General features: G+C 54.8%; 1 protein-coding gene across 3 annotated transcripts in view; it reads left to right on the plus strand.

Annotated features, from left to right (window-relative positions):
• Positions 1–739: 739 nt before the first annotated feature.
• Positions 740–15,557, plus strand: part of SHANK3 (SH3 and multiple ankyrin repeat domains 3) — a 48,312-nt gene continuing 33,494 nt past the window's right edge. For all 3 annotated transcript variants that reach the window (XM_042993652.1, XM_042993654.1, XM_042993653.1), the window contains exons 1-10: positions 740–1,039; positions 1,431–1,634; positions 2,456–2,527; positions 4,597–4,705; positions 4,781–4,932; positions 5,028–5,195; positions 5,367–5,483; positions 5,886–5,963; positions 6,930–6,996; positions 12,745–13,018. In XM_042993652.1, coding sequence (XP_042849586.1) covers positions 740–1,039; positions 1,431–1,634; positions 2,456–2,527; positions 4,597–4,705; positions 4,781–4,932; positions 5,028–5,195; positions 5,367–5,483; positions 5,886–5,963; positions 6,930–6,996; positions 12,745–13,018 — 1,541 coding nt within the window. The remainder of the gene's footprint in view (positions 1,040–1,430; positions 1,635–2,455; positions 2,528–4,596; positions 4,706–4,780; positions 4,933–5,027; positions 5,196–5,366; positions 5,484–5,885; positions 5,964–6,929; positions 6,997–12,744; positions 13,019–15,557) is intronic.

Genomic DNA, 15,557 nt, shown 5'->3' on the forward strand with positions numbered 1-15,557 from the left:
TGGGGAGGAGGAAAGGCGGCCTCGGAGTCCGGAGCGAACTCCCCAAACTCGGCTGGGGATGCGGGAAGCCGCGCTGAACACTGTTCAGCGTGGTCGTAAGGGTTAAGTCGGAGGGTTAATTGGCTCCGACCATGGAAGAGCCCTTGGTCCCTCCCTGGCCCCGATGTCTCCTCCGTCTAACCCCCCAAGCCTGGGGCAAGGCTGGTCACCGTCTCCCCCGGGCCTTGAGTGGGGTGGAGAGGTCGGTAGAATGGGGGGGACGCTGCCACCCCCGGAAATTAATTCTCCCGTTTTTTCTCTCCCTTTCCTGCCTCGTCTCTGGTCCTTGTGCCCAACGCGGACCCCACCCCAGCTTCAGGACCCCCTCCTCTCCGAATCTTCTTCGGTGGTCCGCGGATGCTCGCCCGCAGCCGAAGGGCGGCGCGGCCCTCGCGGTTCAGCCACTCCCCCCACGCCGAGGCCTAGGATTTCCCGCCCTCCCCCCCCCCCCCCCCGCCAGCGAGCAGCCCCCAGGGCCCCCGCCCTGTGGGGCGGCCCAGGCCCTCCGCACGACCCCTCCCACCTCACCCCAGGACCGGCACTGTCCCCCTCGCCCCCGGTCCCCGACTGGCCCCGAGCCCTCCCGGCCCCCGCCTCCGGCGCAGCCCCCTAGCCACCCCCGCTTCCCTCCCGGCTCAGGCCCCCTCCCCCCGCCGCCCCCGCCCCCGGGGAAGGCAGGCGCCGCGCGGAGCCGGGGCCGATGCAGCTGAGCCGCGCCGCCGCCGCCGCCGCCGCCGCCCCTGCGGAGCCCTCGGCGCAGCTGTCCCCCGCGCCGGCCCCGGCCCCGGCCCCCCCCGGTCCCCTCCCGCGTAGCGCGGCCGACGGGGCTCCGGCGGGGGGGAAGGGGGGGCCGGGGAGCCGCGCGGAGGCCCCGTGCGCTCCGCTCCCGGCCGCGAGCCTCCCGGGCCCCGGCCGGGGCGCGGGCACGGGCGCGGGGATGGACGGCCCCGGGGCCAGCGCCGTGGTCGTGCGCGTCGGCATCCCGGACCTGCAGCAGACGGTAAGCCCCACCGCCCCGTCCCGGTAGCGCCCCCGCCGTCCTCGCCCAGCCCCCCCCCCCGCCTTTACACCCACCCCACTCCCCCACCGCGCGCTCCGAGGCGGGCGCGGGAGACCCCAGGCCCGCGGCTACTCACCCCTCCCCCGCCGCCTCCGCGGAGACCCTCCCCACCGGCCGGGCGGGGGCGGGTCCCGGGGAAGCACCGCCCTCGGGGCGGGTCCTCGCCCGCCGGCCGCGGAGGCGCGGGGTCCGCGGCTTGGGCTGGGGAGCCCGGGACTCCTGCGTGGGGGGTGGGGGGGAGTTGGGGTGGGGGGGGTCGGGGGGGCTCCCGGGACCCGGTGCTCTGCGCGGGGTCGGGCCGGGCCGCGCTCACGAGCTCGCTCCGCTGCAGAAGTGCCTGCGCCTGGACCCGGCCGCCCCCGTGTGGGCCGCCAAGCAACGCGTGCTCTGCGCCCTCAACCACAGCCTCCAGGACGCGCTCAACTACGGGCTCTTCCAGCCGCCCTCCCGGGGCCGCGCAGGCAAGTTCCTGGACGAGGAGCGGCTCCTGCAGGAGTACCCGCCCAACCTGGACACGCCCCTGCCCTACCTGGAGGTGAGCGGCGGGCAGGGGCGCGCGCAGGGCACCACCACAGGGTTCCGTGGCAGGAGCAGCGAAGGGCACGGTAGCGACGGACGCGGACGGGAAGAGTTAGTGTGGAGCGGTGTGTGTGTGCGGGGCGGGGGTGGGAGGCGGTGTGTGGCCAGCGCAGTGAGCGGTACGTGCAGTGTGTGTGCGGTGCGCAGTGTGGTGTGTGTAGCGTGTGAGGTGCGAGCCTTGTGTGTGGTGTGCAGTCAGCATCTGTGCGTCGGGGGCACACCGTGGTTCTGCAGAGTGGGGTGTGAGTGTGCGGGGCGGTGTGTAGAGTGAGCCGGCGCGTTACCTGCACGCACATCTGCCCCCTCCCCTTCCAGGGGGGTCTCTGAAGGCAGACCTGGTCATAATGGAAAGGATGTTGTATGCACCGTCAGGCATGGGGACACAGGCTTGTAGTTTGGGGCGGTGGTGGCAAGTGCCATGAACATTAAAATATGCATTATGGTGGCTGAGCACGAAGTGGCTTGGCCTTTTTGGTGTCACAGGAAATAGGGTTTGTTCTCCTCAGAGAGGACATACCTAGGAAGGCAAGCCTGGAATCAGGTCTTGGAAGAGGAGCGGGATTTTCCAGGGGATTCTGGGGATGGGAATGAGAGGCAAAGGGTGGTGCAGGACAGCAGGCATTCATCCCATCTGAACTTGGGGTTGGCTCTGTGTCACTGGCAGCATGAGCTTTGTGTGGCTGGCAGGGTGAGTAAGCAGGGCTTGGTTTTGTTGGTGCATTTGCTCACTCAGCCCAGGTGAGTGCCTTTTCTCTGCCTTTTTTTTCACCTGAGCAGTTTCGATACAAGAGGCGAGTTTATGCCCAGAACCTCATCGATGATAAGCAGTTTGCAAAGCTTCACACAAAGGTAAGGAGGCAGTCACAGAGAAGGGACTCCAGAGTTACCTCCTGACCCCCACGAGCAGTGTTCTCTTCACCCCAGCCTTGGCTGGATTTCGTGATATTGAAAATGTCCTTTAACGATTCTCGAGAGCCCTCCTTCTGCTCCTAGCACCCTCCACCCTGGCTGGGGGCTGAGCACAGTCTCTCTAGCTTGCCTCAGTCTGTTTTCTCCTGTGTCAGGGGTCCACAGCATGTGCTGGGGCTGCTGGAGGGCTGGGTGCAGCTGTTGTGTGGGTGGTCTGGTGATGGGCTCAAGTCAGATCAGATTCTGGCTGACCCCTCTGGTGGGCTCCTGCGGGGTGGTGGTGGTGGTGGGATATGACAGGGCATGGTGTCTTGGTGGGAGCCTGGGTGGGGTGAAAATGAACAAGCACCAACCAATGTTCTCATTTAGGGGAACCGGGAGGGGATGGGGAGAACAAGGGGCCTAGCACTTAGTGGTCGCCCAGTGCTGGGCACTAATAATTGGGCATCTCATTGATTTTCTCCTGGGAGGGACTATTATTATCCCACTTCCCAGATGAAGATACTGAGTCCCAGAGAAGTGAAGTGACTTGCTCACAGGTGTGCAGACAGTGAAGCTGGGGCTGAACCCAGGTCTGTTTGACTCTGGGTCCCTGTGCCTAGGCACACTTGCTGGGCACCATTGCTAGGTAGGCCTGACCCTGAATATTCTCTGAGGGGCACCTCACTGCCTTCTCTGAATGTAGGAGAGGCAGTGTGGGTGCCGCAGCCCCTACCCACAGGCCGACTCTCTCAGCTCCCACCTCAGGCTCCAGTGACCCGCGGACATTTGCTTTCTGGACACTTCATTGACAATGTCTGGAGCCTGTCTCCTTCTAGGAGAAGGATCTGAGCACTATCACCCCTGTGTCCCAAGGACCCCTCTGTGACCCTGGGGCCTCCATGCCAGGTCTCTCTGCTGCCCCTGGGGCACACAGGGGTCAGGGGCCATGACTCCGGCTGGGCAGAGACTGTGGTGGAAAGGTCTCCCTCTCTCTCCACTCACCCCAGTGTGACCCTGTCGCTCTGGGTTCCTCCCAAAGTGGTTACCTCTCCTCTAAAACTGTCCCAAGCAATCCCTAGGACATTGGTGACTATTGGCCTCCAGTGAGTCCCACTTGTTTTTAGAGCGAGTTTCAACTCCTTACCCCAGGCCCGTACTTCTACCTGCCTGGCCTCTGACCACCCCCCACCATCATACCATCCACCCTGGGCCTGGCTGAGGTCTCTCCCCTGTCAGGAGCACCTTTCCTCCTGTGTCATTGTCCAGACCCACCTTGGTTCCCATGGTGTCCTCTCCCATTTATGATGTACCCTGATTGTTTTTAGAAGACCTGGCGCCTCCAGCCAGGGCGCCATGCCTTGTGCGTGCAGCATCTGTAGCACAGGCCTCAGTGGGGCTTTTGATGAGTGAATTTTGCTGAGTGAATTGATGCATGACTAGGTGAACGAATGAAAGGCAGTCAAAGTCATGTCACAGGAGGGGCCGCTTATGGGTGGGGAAGGGCCTCTGGGGCGGCGGTCTGCCTTTGCATGATCTCATGAGGAAGAAGGAGCAGGCTACCTTGGGGGTGATGGGGACGTGGGGGTGACAGGGACATGGGCCGTGGTGAGGGTAGCTCCTGCCTGGGAGCCTTGGGCTGTTCCGGGCTGGGCAGGTTGGGGCACCAGGGCTGGGGGGAGGAGCCAGGGGTGAGGTTGGGGTAGGGAACTCTCAGGGGGGCATGGCCAGGGCAACGTGGCCTTGATGAGGGGCTGGGTGGGCTGAGACTAATCATTGCAGTGGGTGTGGGATGCAGGGAGGGACCTCAAGCAGCAGGAGGGCCCGGTTGAGCTGGGAAGGGCCATGGTGGGGGTGTAGGGCTTGAGGTGGTATGAGGGGCGACAAGGTCATGATGTAGGGTGACAGGTCAGACTGGGGGCATGGGGCAGTAGATGCTCCACAGGTGGCCTGAGGCCTCCTGGTGGAAGGTGGGTGACAGAAGATAGTAGCTGTGGGGCTGGGCTGACTGGGATGGCTGCGTGTTCCAGGCAAACCTGAAGAAGTTCATGGACTACGTCCAGCTGCACAGCACGGACAAGGTAGCCCGCTTACTGGACAAGGGGCTGGACCCCAATTTCCACGATCCTGACTCAGGAGGTAAGAAGCAGAGCAGGAAGGGGCATGGCCTTGGAATGGTTGGGACCTTAACCTTCATCTGTCCCTTGAACCCAGAGTGTCCTCTGAGCCTTGCAGCCCAGCTGGACAACGCCACGGACCTGCTGAAGGTGTTGAGGAACGGTGGTGCTCACTTGGATTTCCGCACCCGCGATGGGCTCACTGCCGTGCACTGTGCCACACGCCAGCGGAATGCCGCAGCTCTGACGGTCAGTGTGGGTGGGGCCCTGGCCTGGAGGGGCACGTGGCCCAGCAGGGGGAGGAAGCTGGGCCCCGCGTGAATGCTGAGGCTCCTTGCCCTCAGACTCTGCTGGACCTGGGCGCTTCGCCTGACTACAAGGACAGCCGCGGCCTGACGCCCTTGTACCACAGTGCCCTGGGGGGCGGGGATGCCCTCTGCTGCGAGCTGCTCCTTCACGACCATGCTCAGCTGGGGACCACTGATGAGAACGGCTGGCAGGAGATCCATCAGGTAGGCAGGGAGTGTGAAGGTGGGGAGTGTCTGCCTCTGTCTGGGGGTAAGGGTGAAGCTCCCGGCTCCGTCAGGGAGTGGGGAGGGGGGTTTCCCGGCCCTATCTGTAGGATTGAGGGTCCTCTCTGTTGCTCTGTTCGGGGGCCCAACAGCACCTCCCTCATCCCCCAGGCCTGCCGCTTTGGGCACGTGCAGCACCTGGAACACCTGCTGTTCTATGGAGCTGACATGGGGGCTCAGAACGCCTCAGGAAACACAGCGCTGCACATCTGTGCCCTCTATAACCAGGTGTGACTACATGTGTATACGTGCATGTGTGTATACAGGTGCCCCGGTACAGTGCTTGCGTGTGGACGCGTGTTGGGTCCCGTGTCCTACTTCCTGAGTGCATGTCCTGTGTCCTGGCGTGAGCTGTGGCCTCGTAGGCCTATGTGTGCACATCTGTTCCCAAACAAACAAGTCACATGTGTGAGTTGTGTACATCCGGGCTTTCTGGGTCAAGTGGACTTGTGTGTGTTGTGTGTACCTGATCTGCCAATGCCTATGCTATGCGCATGTGCACGGGACGTGGAGGTGTGGGTGTATGTGCCCTGCACCCCCGCTGTGCCCTGGTGTGTGTGCATGCTGTTGTATCCTGACCCCACCCCTCCAGCTGCCCGGTTGTGACCCCCACTCCGGCCCTCCCAACAGGAAAGCTGTGCTCGAGTCCTACTTTTCCGTGGAGCTAACAAGGATGTCCGCAATTACAATAGCCAGACAGCCTTCCAGGTACAAGAGTGATTTATAGGAACATGAGGCTGACCGCTGGGTGTCTGTCTCTGCGTGACTTGATCTCTCTGGGCCTTGGTTCTTCCCCTGTAAGGCAATAGCAGAGCTCTCACTCCAGGATTGGCCCAGGGTGAGGTAGAGGAAGAGGGTGGGCCAGTGCAGTGCCCAGTTCATGGTGGGGGGAGGGCTTCACTGTGGTTGGTTTCCTTGTCTTCCTTCCAGGGAGAGAGGAGGGTCATAGGGCTCTGGGGTCAGGGGAAAACCAGTGTGGGCTTGACCTGCCAGAAACAGGCAGGGTACAGAGGCCAAACCAGGGGTGAGAGGATTGGTTCCAGTCCCTGACTTAATTCAGGTGATGTTTCTGAGCCCCTTCTCCAGTTGGGTTTGGTTCTTGGCACTGGGATGACCACATGGGTGGGTCTCTGTATGACCTGGAGTTTGTGGGTGGGGGAGACTTTTGGACCATGGAGAGAGCTGGGATTCTCTTCTCAGCGAATGTGAGGGCCTTCAGAGGTCTTGTCAGAGATGTGAGGAGAACAGGTAGGTCCTCCCTGGGCATCAAGTCAGGGGGCAGATGCAGTAGCAGAAGAGCCTGGTAGGTTTGAAGGAGTCTGGAAGGGCCTGTTAGGTGACTAGATGCAGGGGAGGGGGAACAGAAGACGGAGGGTAGCAGGTGTGAGGCCATGGCTGACACTTGTGCACTGGTGTGTGCGGAGGGGCTGTGATGAGGATCACTGGGGTGACCTGTAGGCCCGGACTGTCCTAGTTTTAGCTCTGAAAGTTTCATGTCCCAGGAAACCTCTCAGTCCTAGGCAGAATAGGGTGGTGGGTTAGACAGGGGCCACAGTCTGAGCCTGGGGACCCCAACCAAGGAAGATCCCACACAGCAGCCCGGGCAGAATGCACAGGGGCCGAGGGGGGCAGGTTTGGCATCCCTGAGCCCCCCCCCTCGCCCTCCCTCCTCAGGTGGCCATCATCGCAGGGAACTTTGAGCTCGCAGAGGTCATCAAGACCCACAAAGACTCGGATGTCGGTGAGTTCTGCTCAACCCAGGTCCCTGTTGGATGTGGATTTGTGGGGGTTGTCGGGGCTCCCACAGGTACAGGGGTCAGTGGGGATGGTACAGGGGAGCCCTTCATACCCTGAACCTCTTCCTCCCGGCTCTACTTTGGTCAGTGGTCCTGAGGTGTGGGGACTGTGCTGAGGGAGGGGCCTGTGTAGAGTGGACAGAGGGTCTGAATAAGAGTCGAGAGTATGGTTAGGTTGGGGACACTGCTGGGTTTAGGGATCGATTTAGGTTGAGAGTAGGGTTGAAGTTAGGGTCAAGATTCTTCTCCTGTGAGGTCGTACAAAGGGCCAGCAGGGGACATGGGGCAGTGGATCTCAGTCATTGACCCTCAGTGTGTCATTGGTGCCTGGATTAAGAGGCAGTTTAAGTGGCCCATGGCGTGCTTCAATATGACAAGATCACGTAAAGAAAACAAAACACAGTGGTGGGGATGCGCTGAGTTCTGAACCAGTATGCCAAGGAGATCCCAGTATATGCCTGACTCATGGTCTCAGTAGGAAAACCAGGAGATGCCACCGGTGGCAGAAGTATGGGCAGGGCCATCACACTGGAGCCTCAGGGAGGTCCCCACCCACTCCCATGTGATGGGTGTGGAGCCGCTCTGGGACCTGTCCTTAGAATCCTGCCTGCTCTATCCTGTGTGAAGTGGCTGGGGCTATGGGAGAGGGTAGGCCTCCCCTCTGGAAAGGCCACCCCTCCAGCTACCTGGCCACAGAGGGGCTCCCTTCTCGTCTCCCTTTGTCCTGGGTGGACCAGGTTTTCCCTCCCATGGTTCTCTGTGGAACACAGACTCCCAAGCTCCCCTTTTTGCGATGGGTGCAGTGTCCTCATTTAAAAAAAAAAAATTATAAGTGACATTGGACAGCAAAAGGCTAGGGTTGGCCTTGGTTCTATTGTGAGGTTACAGTCGGGGCTGGGGTTGAATTTGGACTGGGGTTAAGATTAAGGTCAAATTCGTGTTTAAGAATTCTTCCTTCTGTAGTGTCTTCCCTGAAAAGACCTTCTCAAATGAGGCTTGGTTATGAGCCTGTCATGTCCCAGGCAGGCCAGGGGACCATGATGATGGACCAAGTCTCTAAGAGGGGAGGGGTGGACTCAGCAGCTGCAGAAGCTCAGTGCAGCGAGCATCAGTAGGCGCTTGTTGGAGAAACGGCTGGGCTGATGACGTGGTGGAGAATTTGGGTCCAGGTTCTGGTGGGGAGAGAACCCCGATGAGCTCTGAGGTTTGAATTGGGGACAAGAGGCAGAGTGAGGGCTCAGTTATAGTCTGGCTGGGACTGGTAAGTGTTTTGGAGGTAGTTGTTAGCCTGGGAGAACTGTGGTTTGTGGACATGGGGATCCTTTCATATTCTCGTGATTGACCATGGGAGAGCTACTAAGTAAGGCCTCTGTGCCTCAGTTTTTCTTAAGTAAAATATGGTTATTTGCATACCCTTCCTATCTCTGACCTCCTGTGGGATTTGATTCTGTGTGTCGACTCTGGGAGGTGGCCTTGGTCCATCTGACTAGAGGGAGGGGGGTGTCTGGTCCTGACCAAGAGAGAGGAAGGCTCCAGCTGCCTCTCATTTTCCTGATGTGGACAGAGATGCTAGGGTCCCTAGGGTCACCGTTACTACGATTTACTGTCTGGCTGGCCCAGAGTGCGATCACCTGCTTTGCGTTGGGCACACTGTTGCTGAGCTGATGTACAGAGCAGGCAGCCATACCTGTTAGTCCCTGTGTGGGCACTGGCTTTGCTGGCCGCCACGTACCCTAACCTGCTCAGGTTATGCACATGTATGCTCAAATGGCATAGCCGGATATCCTTGAGTTACAGGTAATATATCCATTAGTATTTACTATAAGCTTTGTTATCTTAGGCCACTCTCTCAACAACCCCTCAACAAGTGATTATTATTAGTCTGTTTTTACAGAGTTGGTTAAGGGCAGAACCTGTCTTGGGACCTGGGCAATCCAGGGGTTTGTCCTTGTCACTCCTACTCCCTCTGCACACCTTCACTCCAAGGACACTCCCTCAGTGACACTCACAAGTGGCCATGTCTCACCCCAGCTTGGGGACCCTGGGTGGGTCTGCATACAGAAGAGCTGGAGGAAGGCTCTGCCTATCCACCCTCCTTTTTCTTCTCAGGAAAGGAGCCCTAGTGGAGGGTCTGGTAGGCTGGGTCCTGTTACCCTTCAAGGGACGCGACACATTGAAGCCTATTGGCAGGCCTCTAGCCCTTAGACTGATAGGTCTGGGAGCAGTCACCTCTGCCTCCTCACCTCTGTCACCTCAGGCCAACTGAGGGTCCACATTCTCCCCTCCATCTCTCCCATACATGCTTTCAAGGGCAGGTCTCACTGACTTGCTGTCCCATAGTGCATGAGGGAAGTGCTTCTAATGCTATAGCCAGGAATCTCGTTAAATTTTTTTTTTTTTAATGTTTATGTACTTTGAGAGACAGACACAGATGCGGAGAGGGGCAGAGAGAGAGAGGGAGACACAGAATCTGATGGTGGGTGGGGGGAGGAAGTGGGGGGCCCTGAGCTGTCAGCACGGAGTCTGACGCGGGGACGCAGGGCTCAAACTCGTGAACTGAGATCATGACCTGAGCCGAAGTCTGATGCTCAACTGACTGAGCCACCCAGGCACCCCACCAGGGATCTTGTTAAATGTACATTTTGACTCATTGGGTCTGGGCGGAGCCTCAGAGTCTGCATTTCCAATGAGTTTCAGCTCTGAGGTGAGGCTGAGGGTTTGCTGCCCACACTTTGGTAACGGGAGTCTAGAACAGGGCTTGGCCAATGAGACTTCGCAAGCTAAATTCAGCCCACAGTCTGCTTTTTTGTTTGTTTGTTTTGTTTTTAAATTGAGGCTTTAAAATTGAGGATTTAAATTTCATTTAAAGTTGAATTCACACAACATAAAATTAATTATTTTAAGTGGAATTATTCAGTGGTATTTAATATATTCACAGTGTTATACAACCAGATCTATTGAATTTCAAAACATTTTCATCACCCTGAAGAGGAAACCGAGTATACATTAATTATTCCACATTCTCTTCTCTTTTAGTCCCTGTCAACCTTTAACACACACTCTGTCTTTACAGATTGACCTATTCTAGATATTTCATATAAATAGGATCATATAATATGTGACTCTTGGTTTTTGGCCTCTTTCACTTAGCTTGTTTTCAAGCTTCATCCATATTGTAGGATGTATCACTACTTCATTCTTTTTTATGGCTGAATAATATTCCATCATTTATATTTATAAAATTTTGATTGTCCGTGCATCCTCCAGCAGGACACTTGGGTTGTTTGTACCTTTCAGCTATCATGAACATTGCTGCTGTGAACATGTGTGAAATATGTTTGAATATCTGTTTTCAGTTATTTGGGGGTTTAAAGTTAGGAGGGAATTGCTGGGCCATATGATAATTCTATATTTAACTTTTTGAGAGACTACCAAATTGTTTTTCATCATTTTACATTCCTACCAGCAACATATGAGAATTCCAAAGTCTTCAAATCTTTGCTAACACTTGTAATCGTCAGTTTTTTGTTTTTTTGTTTTTTTTTTTTAAATTATGGCCACTCTAGTCAGGGTGAAGTAGTATCTCATTGTGGTTTTGATTTGCATTTCCCTAATGGCTAGTGATGTCGAGCATCTTTTCATGTGTTTATTAGCCATTTGTACATTTTCTTTGGAGACTTGTCAAGTCCTTTGCTTATTTTTTAATTGCTCACAGAACAAGTTAGGAAGTTTTCTTTCCTCTTCTAGTTTTTGGAAGAGCTTGAGAAGGATGGGTGTTAATACTTCTTTAAGTGTTTGGTAGAATTCACCAGTGAAGCTGTTTGATGCTGGAATTTTCTTTGTTGCAGGATTAGTGATTGTGGATCCATCTCCTTGCTTGTTATAGGTCTGTTTAGATTTTCTACTTCTTGAGTCAGTTTTGGTAATCTCTGTTTTTCTAGACATATGTTCATCTCATCTAAGTTATTTAATTTGTTGACATACAATTGTTCATAGTATTCTTTTTTAATCCTTTTAAATTCTGTAAGATCGGTAGCAGTGCCACAGTTTCACTTCTGATTTTAGTTGATTGTGTCCCTCTTCTCTTTTTTCTCTATGCCAGTCTAGCTATAGGTTTGTCAGTTTTGTTGATATTTTCAAAGAAACAACTTTTGTTTTCATTGATTCTCTCTACATTTCTGTTCTCTTTTTCATTTATCTTTGTCTATCCTTATATTTCCTTCCTCTGCTAGATTTGGGTTTTGTTTGCTCCTCTTTTTCTAGTTCCTTAAGATGTGCACTTAGGTTATTGATTTGAGACTTTTATCCTTTTTTGATATAGACGTCCACAGCTATGAATTTCCTTGTTGGCACGGCTTTTGCTGCATCTCAAAAGTTTTGATGTTTTATGTTTTTGCTTTCATTTTCTCAGAGTGTTTTCTAACTCTGAGTTTTCTAACTAAGAGTGTGTTGTTTAATTATTACATATTTGTGAGTTTTTCCGTTTTTTTTTTTGTTATTGTTTTTCTTGAATTCTAGCTTCATCCCATTGTGATTGGATAAGATACTTTATGTGATTTCAGTTGTTTAAAATTTATTGAGACTTGTTTTGTGGCCCAACATGTAGTCTATGCTGGAGAATGTTGCATGTGCACTTGAGAATAATGTATATTCTGCTCTTGTTTTCTGTAGTGTTCTAAACACATATCTGTTAGGTCTAATTGGTTCAAGTCTTCTATGTCCTTATTGATTGTCCTTACTGATAGATTGTTCTATACATTATTGAAAGTGGGGTGTTGAAAGTCTTAAATATTATTATAGAACTGTCTATTTCTCCAAATGTGTTAATGTTTATTTCATATATTTTGATGCTCTGTTGTTTGGCACATATATGTTAATAATTGTTAATCTATTTGATGAATTGACACTCTTTTGTCTATATGCAATGTCCTCCGTCCTTGTAACACTTTTTATCTTTAAGTCTGTTTTGTCTGATATAAATGTAGCAACTTAGCTCACTTAGTTACTATTTACATGAAATATCTTCCTTTATCCTTTTACTTAAACCTACTTGTGTCTTTGGGTCCAAAGTGATTCTTTTGTAAATAGCATATAGTTGGATCATGTTTTTAAAAATCACCATCTGCTTTGTAAATAAAGTTTTATTGGAACTCAGCCACACCCATCTGCTTACATATTGTTTGTGGCTGTGTTTGTGCTAGAGTGGCAATGTTGAGTCCTTGGGACAGAGACTATATGGCTTGCAAAGTCTGAAATAGTTACTATCTGATTCTTTACAGAAGTTTGCCAACCCCTTGTCTAGAACATCTTTTACGGTTTTCCTTGTTAGAGTCACCTATAGATGGTCCAGTATAGCAGTAGTGTAGTGAGATTTATCATATGTGGCCTGTTCTGTCTCTGCTGAAGCCTGCGAAATGGGCAGTTCCAAGAGCAGGTCTGAGCACACTCAGGACCTCGTCTGGCTGACAGGAAGAACAGGCTTCTAGCCCTGAAGCTAGAGTTAGAGGCAGTTTGGGATGTGATCCCTAATGGTAGCTTCAGTCATAGGCTGGCCAACTGTCCTGGCTGCCCAGGACTGAGGCAGTTCCTGGGACATAGGATTTTAGTTTTAAAATCTGGAAAGCAAACCAGGGTGTTGGTCACCCTATCTGGTTGCCCAGAGTCTCATCTGTGCCCCCCACCCCCCACTCCAGTACCATTCAGGGAAACCCCCAGTTATGCAAAGCGGCGGCGGTTGGCTGGCCCCAGTGGCCTGGCCTCCCCTCGGCCCCTGCAGCGCTCAGCCAGTGACATCAACCTGAAGGGTGAGGCGCAGCCGGCAGCTTCTCCTGGACCTTCTCTGCGAAGCCTCCCCCATCAGCTGCTGCTCCAGCGGCTGCAGGAGGAGAAAGACCGGGATCGGGATGGTGACCAAGAGAATGACATCGGTGGCCCCACAGCAGGCAGGGGCAGCCAGAGCAAGATCAGGTAGGAGGGGTCTGGGAGGCCCTGGCAGGGTCTGGGTGGGTGGGGTGCTGGGACCCAAGCAGGAGGAACCAGCATGGAGAGGCAGGGAGAGGCCTAGTGGTGCCTGGCACCTCTACAGTGATGGGCTGAGGCTTGGGGTGGGGGGCTTGCGGGCCCCCAGATGGGCCTCCCGGATGGGAAGCGGAAGAAGGTGAGGCCCTGTCCGCGCTGATCTGGTTGGATCTGGACTTGCTCTGAACAGAGTTCCGGGAGCATGTTGGAAGGAGAGGGTTTGGCCAGCTCTGTGCTTTACAAAGTTTCTTGCAGTGCTAGGAGGGCAAAGGCTGAGATGAGGCAGGGCTGGGTGGTGTGGGGTTAGGGGTCAGGGAATGGAGTTTTATCTCCTTGAGGGCTTGAAGCCTATGAGTGATCCCTATCCCTGTCTCCAAGGGGGAGTCTTTGTCTTTCCCCCACCCCTCCAGCCCTATATAACCACAAGACTCTGCTTCTACTCTTTGCCCCTTGCCATTAGCACTGGGACCCTGAGAAGCAGGGATATGTGGGGGGGGGGGGAGGGTGTGGGGGTGGTGGTGGTGGGGGTTTTGGCATCTCTGGCACTTAGAGGAAGAAGCCTGGGCTGAAGCCCCACCGGCTTTGGTGGGCACTGGCTCTATAGATGGACAGTTGTAGACCTGGCATCAGTTGACTGGGTGACAGCTAACCACTCCATGCTTAGGTTTCTCATCGGTAAGGTAGAACTAATTCCACACAGTGGTTTCCTTTGGGAAGCCTTCCAGAACCTGGGCAGGTGATGGGTCCCTACTGGGATCCCCTGACCCACAGCATGTCCAGCCACTGCTGGTTAAGGCATCTCTCTTCCCAGCACTTCGAGGACAGGAGCCGTCCTCTTACAGCTTCCCCAGAGCCAGTCACATAGGAGGTGCTCAGGAGACACTGTTCAATGAGTTACATAAACAGCACTTTGTTTTCAAGATGACAGCTGGGCTGAGCAGCATATGTGTATCATCTCACTTCACCTTGGCCGTACGTGAGGCTCTGCTCTATTACTATTTTACAGATGAGGGTCCTGATGCTCAGATGGGGTAAGTGACTTGTCTAAAGTCACAGAACTAGGAAGCGACATAACCGGGCAGGCCCCAGGTAGACCTGGTTCCCAAAGTTTCTAAGCCTGAGTGTTCAGCACAGGGCTTGGGGTGCAGCATGAGCTGACAGAAGCCATTTCTTCCTCTGCCTTTGTCCCTGCTCATGCAGCTGTGACCTGTGATGTCTCCTCTCTTTCCGTGTCTCTGCCCAGGCTCCAAGGCTGTCTGTCCTGCTCCAAATCACCTTAATTCTCCCCTGAAGCTTTTGCATGTCCCATGGATTTCTTAAGGGTAGGATGGCCCAGTGGCGAAAGGAACAAACTTTGGGATATTTCGGTTTTCCGGAAACAAAAAGCTATAGATGCCCTGCTTTCATTTATTTTTTTGTATATTCGTTTCTCTTTTCAGCACGCATAGAACTGAGACCTGCTCTTTATGGAGCTCTAGCTCACTGTTCTGTGGGGATGGCAGGATTATTATTATTTTTCTACAAACATTTAGTAGGTGCCTGGAGTGGTAGGAGCAAATAGCAGGGAGTCCTAAAGGTGTCCGAAGGACACTGGCAACTGGGGCCCGGGCCTAAGAAGCAGTTAGGTGGGCAGTGATTCAGGTAAGGGGGCCTCTTGGTGAGTGGCCAGGAGGGGGCTGAGGAAGTTTGGTGCACCACGGGAGGGAGAAAACCTCATAGGAAGAGATGGCCTTTGGTGAAAGGAGAGAGGTTGGCATTTGAGCTGCGGGCTGGGGTGGAGAGGTGATGTAGAGGGATGCCTTGTCTTGGGTTTCCCCTCCCCCCAAACCAGCACCCCCTATTGGTAGAGCCTGGCAAGGAGCCCTTAGCCCCCTGCAATGTGTGGCAGAGTCCCCCCCCCCCCCCCCGCAGCGACCCGCCCCCAGCATCCCAGAGCAGGACAGAGAAAATTGGGGCTGTAGCTGAGTGACAGTGACTTAATAGCTGGGAGGATGAGTGGGATTAGAATGAAGTGCTGGGAACAGTATCATGAGTAGCCCAGAGGAAGAAAAGGTCTCTAACCATGTGACTGGAGTGTAGCTGACTCTCACATCCCAGAGAGCCGGGCTATTGCCTGAGAATGTGGACCCGGGCTGCCTAGGTACTAGGGAGCCAGTGCAGGCTTCTTAGCAGCGGGAAGGTGGAGGGCCGAGGCCTCAGGCTCCGTGCCCAGGTCGGGGGAGCTGTCCGGGGAAGGTGGTCGGCATGGAGTGGGCATGGGCATCAGAGGCAGGTATTGCGGAGGAGAGGACACAGGTCTGGGGGAGGATTTGGGCGCCCGGCACGTGGCAGGGGCCAGGAGGAGGAGAAGGCCAAGGCCTGGGCAGGCGGGCTGGGGGCGGGCCGCTGGGGGAGCCGCCCCCCCCAACCCCTCCCCAGCTCCCACCCGGCTCTGCCCACCGCGTCCCCCGCCTTCCTCAGCCGCCCCCTCCTCCGCCCCCTCCGTGCG

This window comes from Panthera tigris, chromosome B4, assembly GCF_018350195.1.
Source record: "Panthera tigris isolate Pti1 chromosome B4, P.tigris_Pti1_mat1.1, whole genome shotgun sequence".
NCBI classification, from domain to species: Eukaryota; Metazoa; Chordata; class Mammalia; order Carnivora; family Felidae; genus Panthera; species Panthera tigris.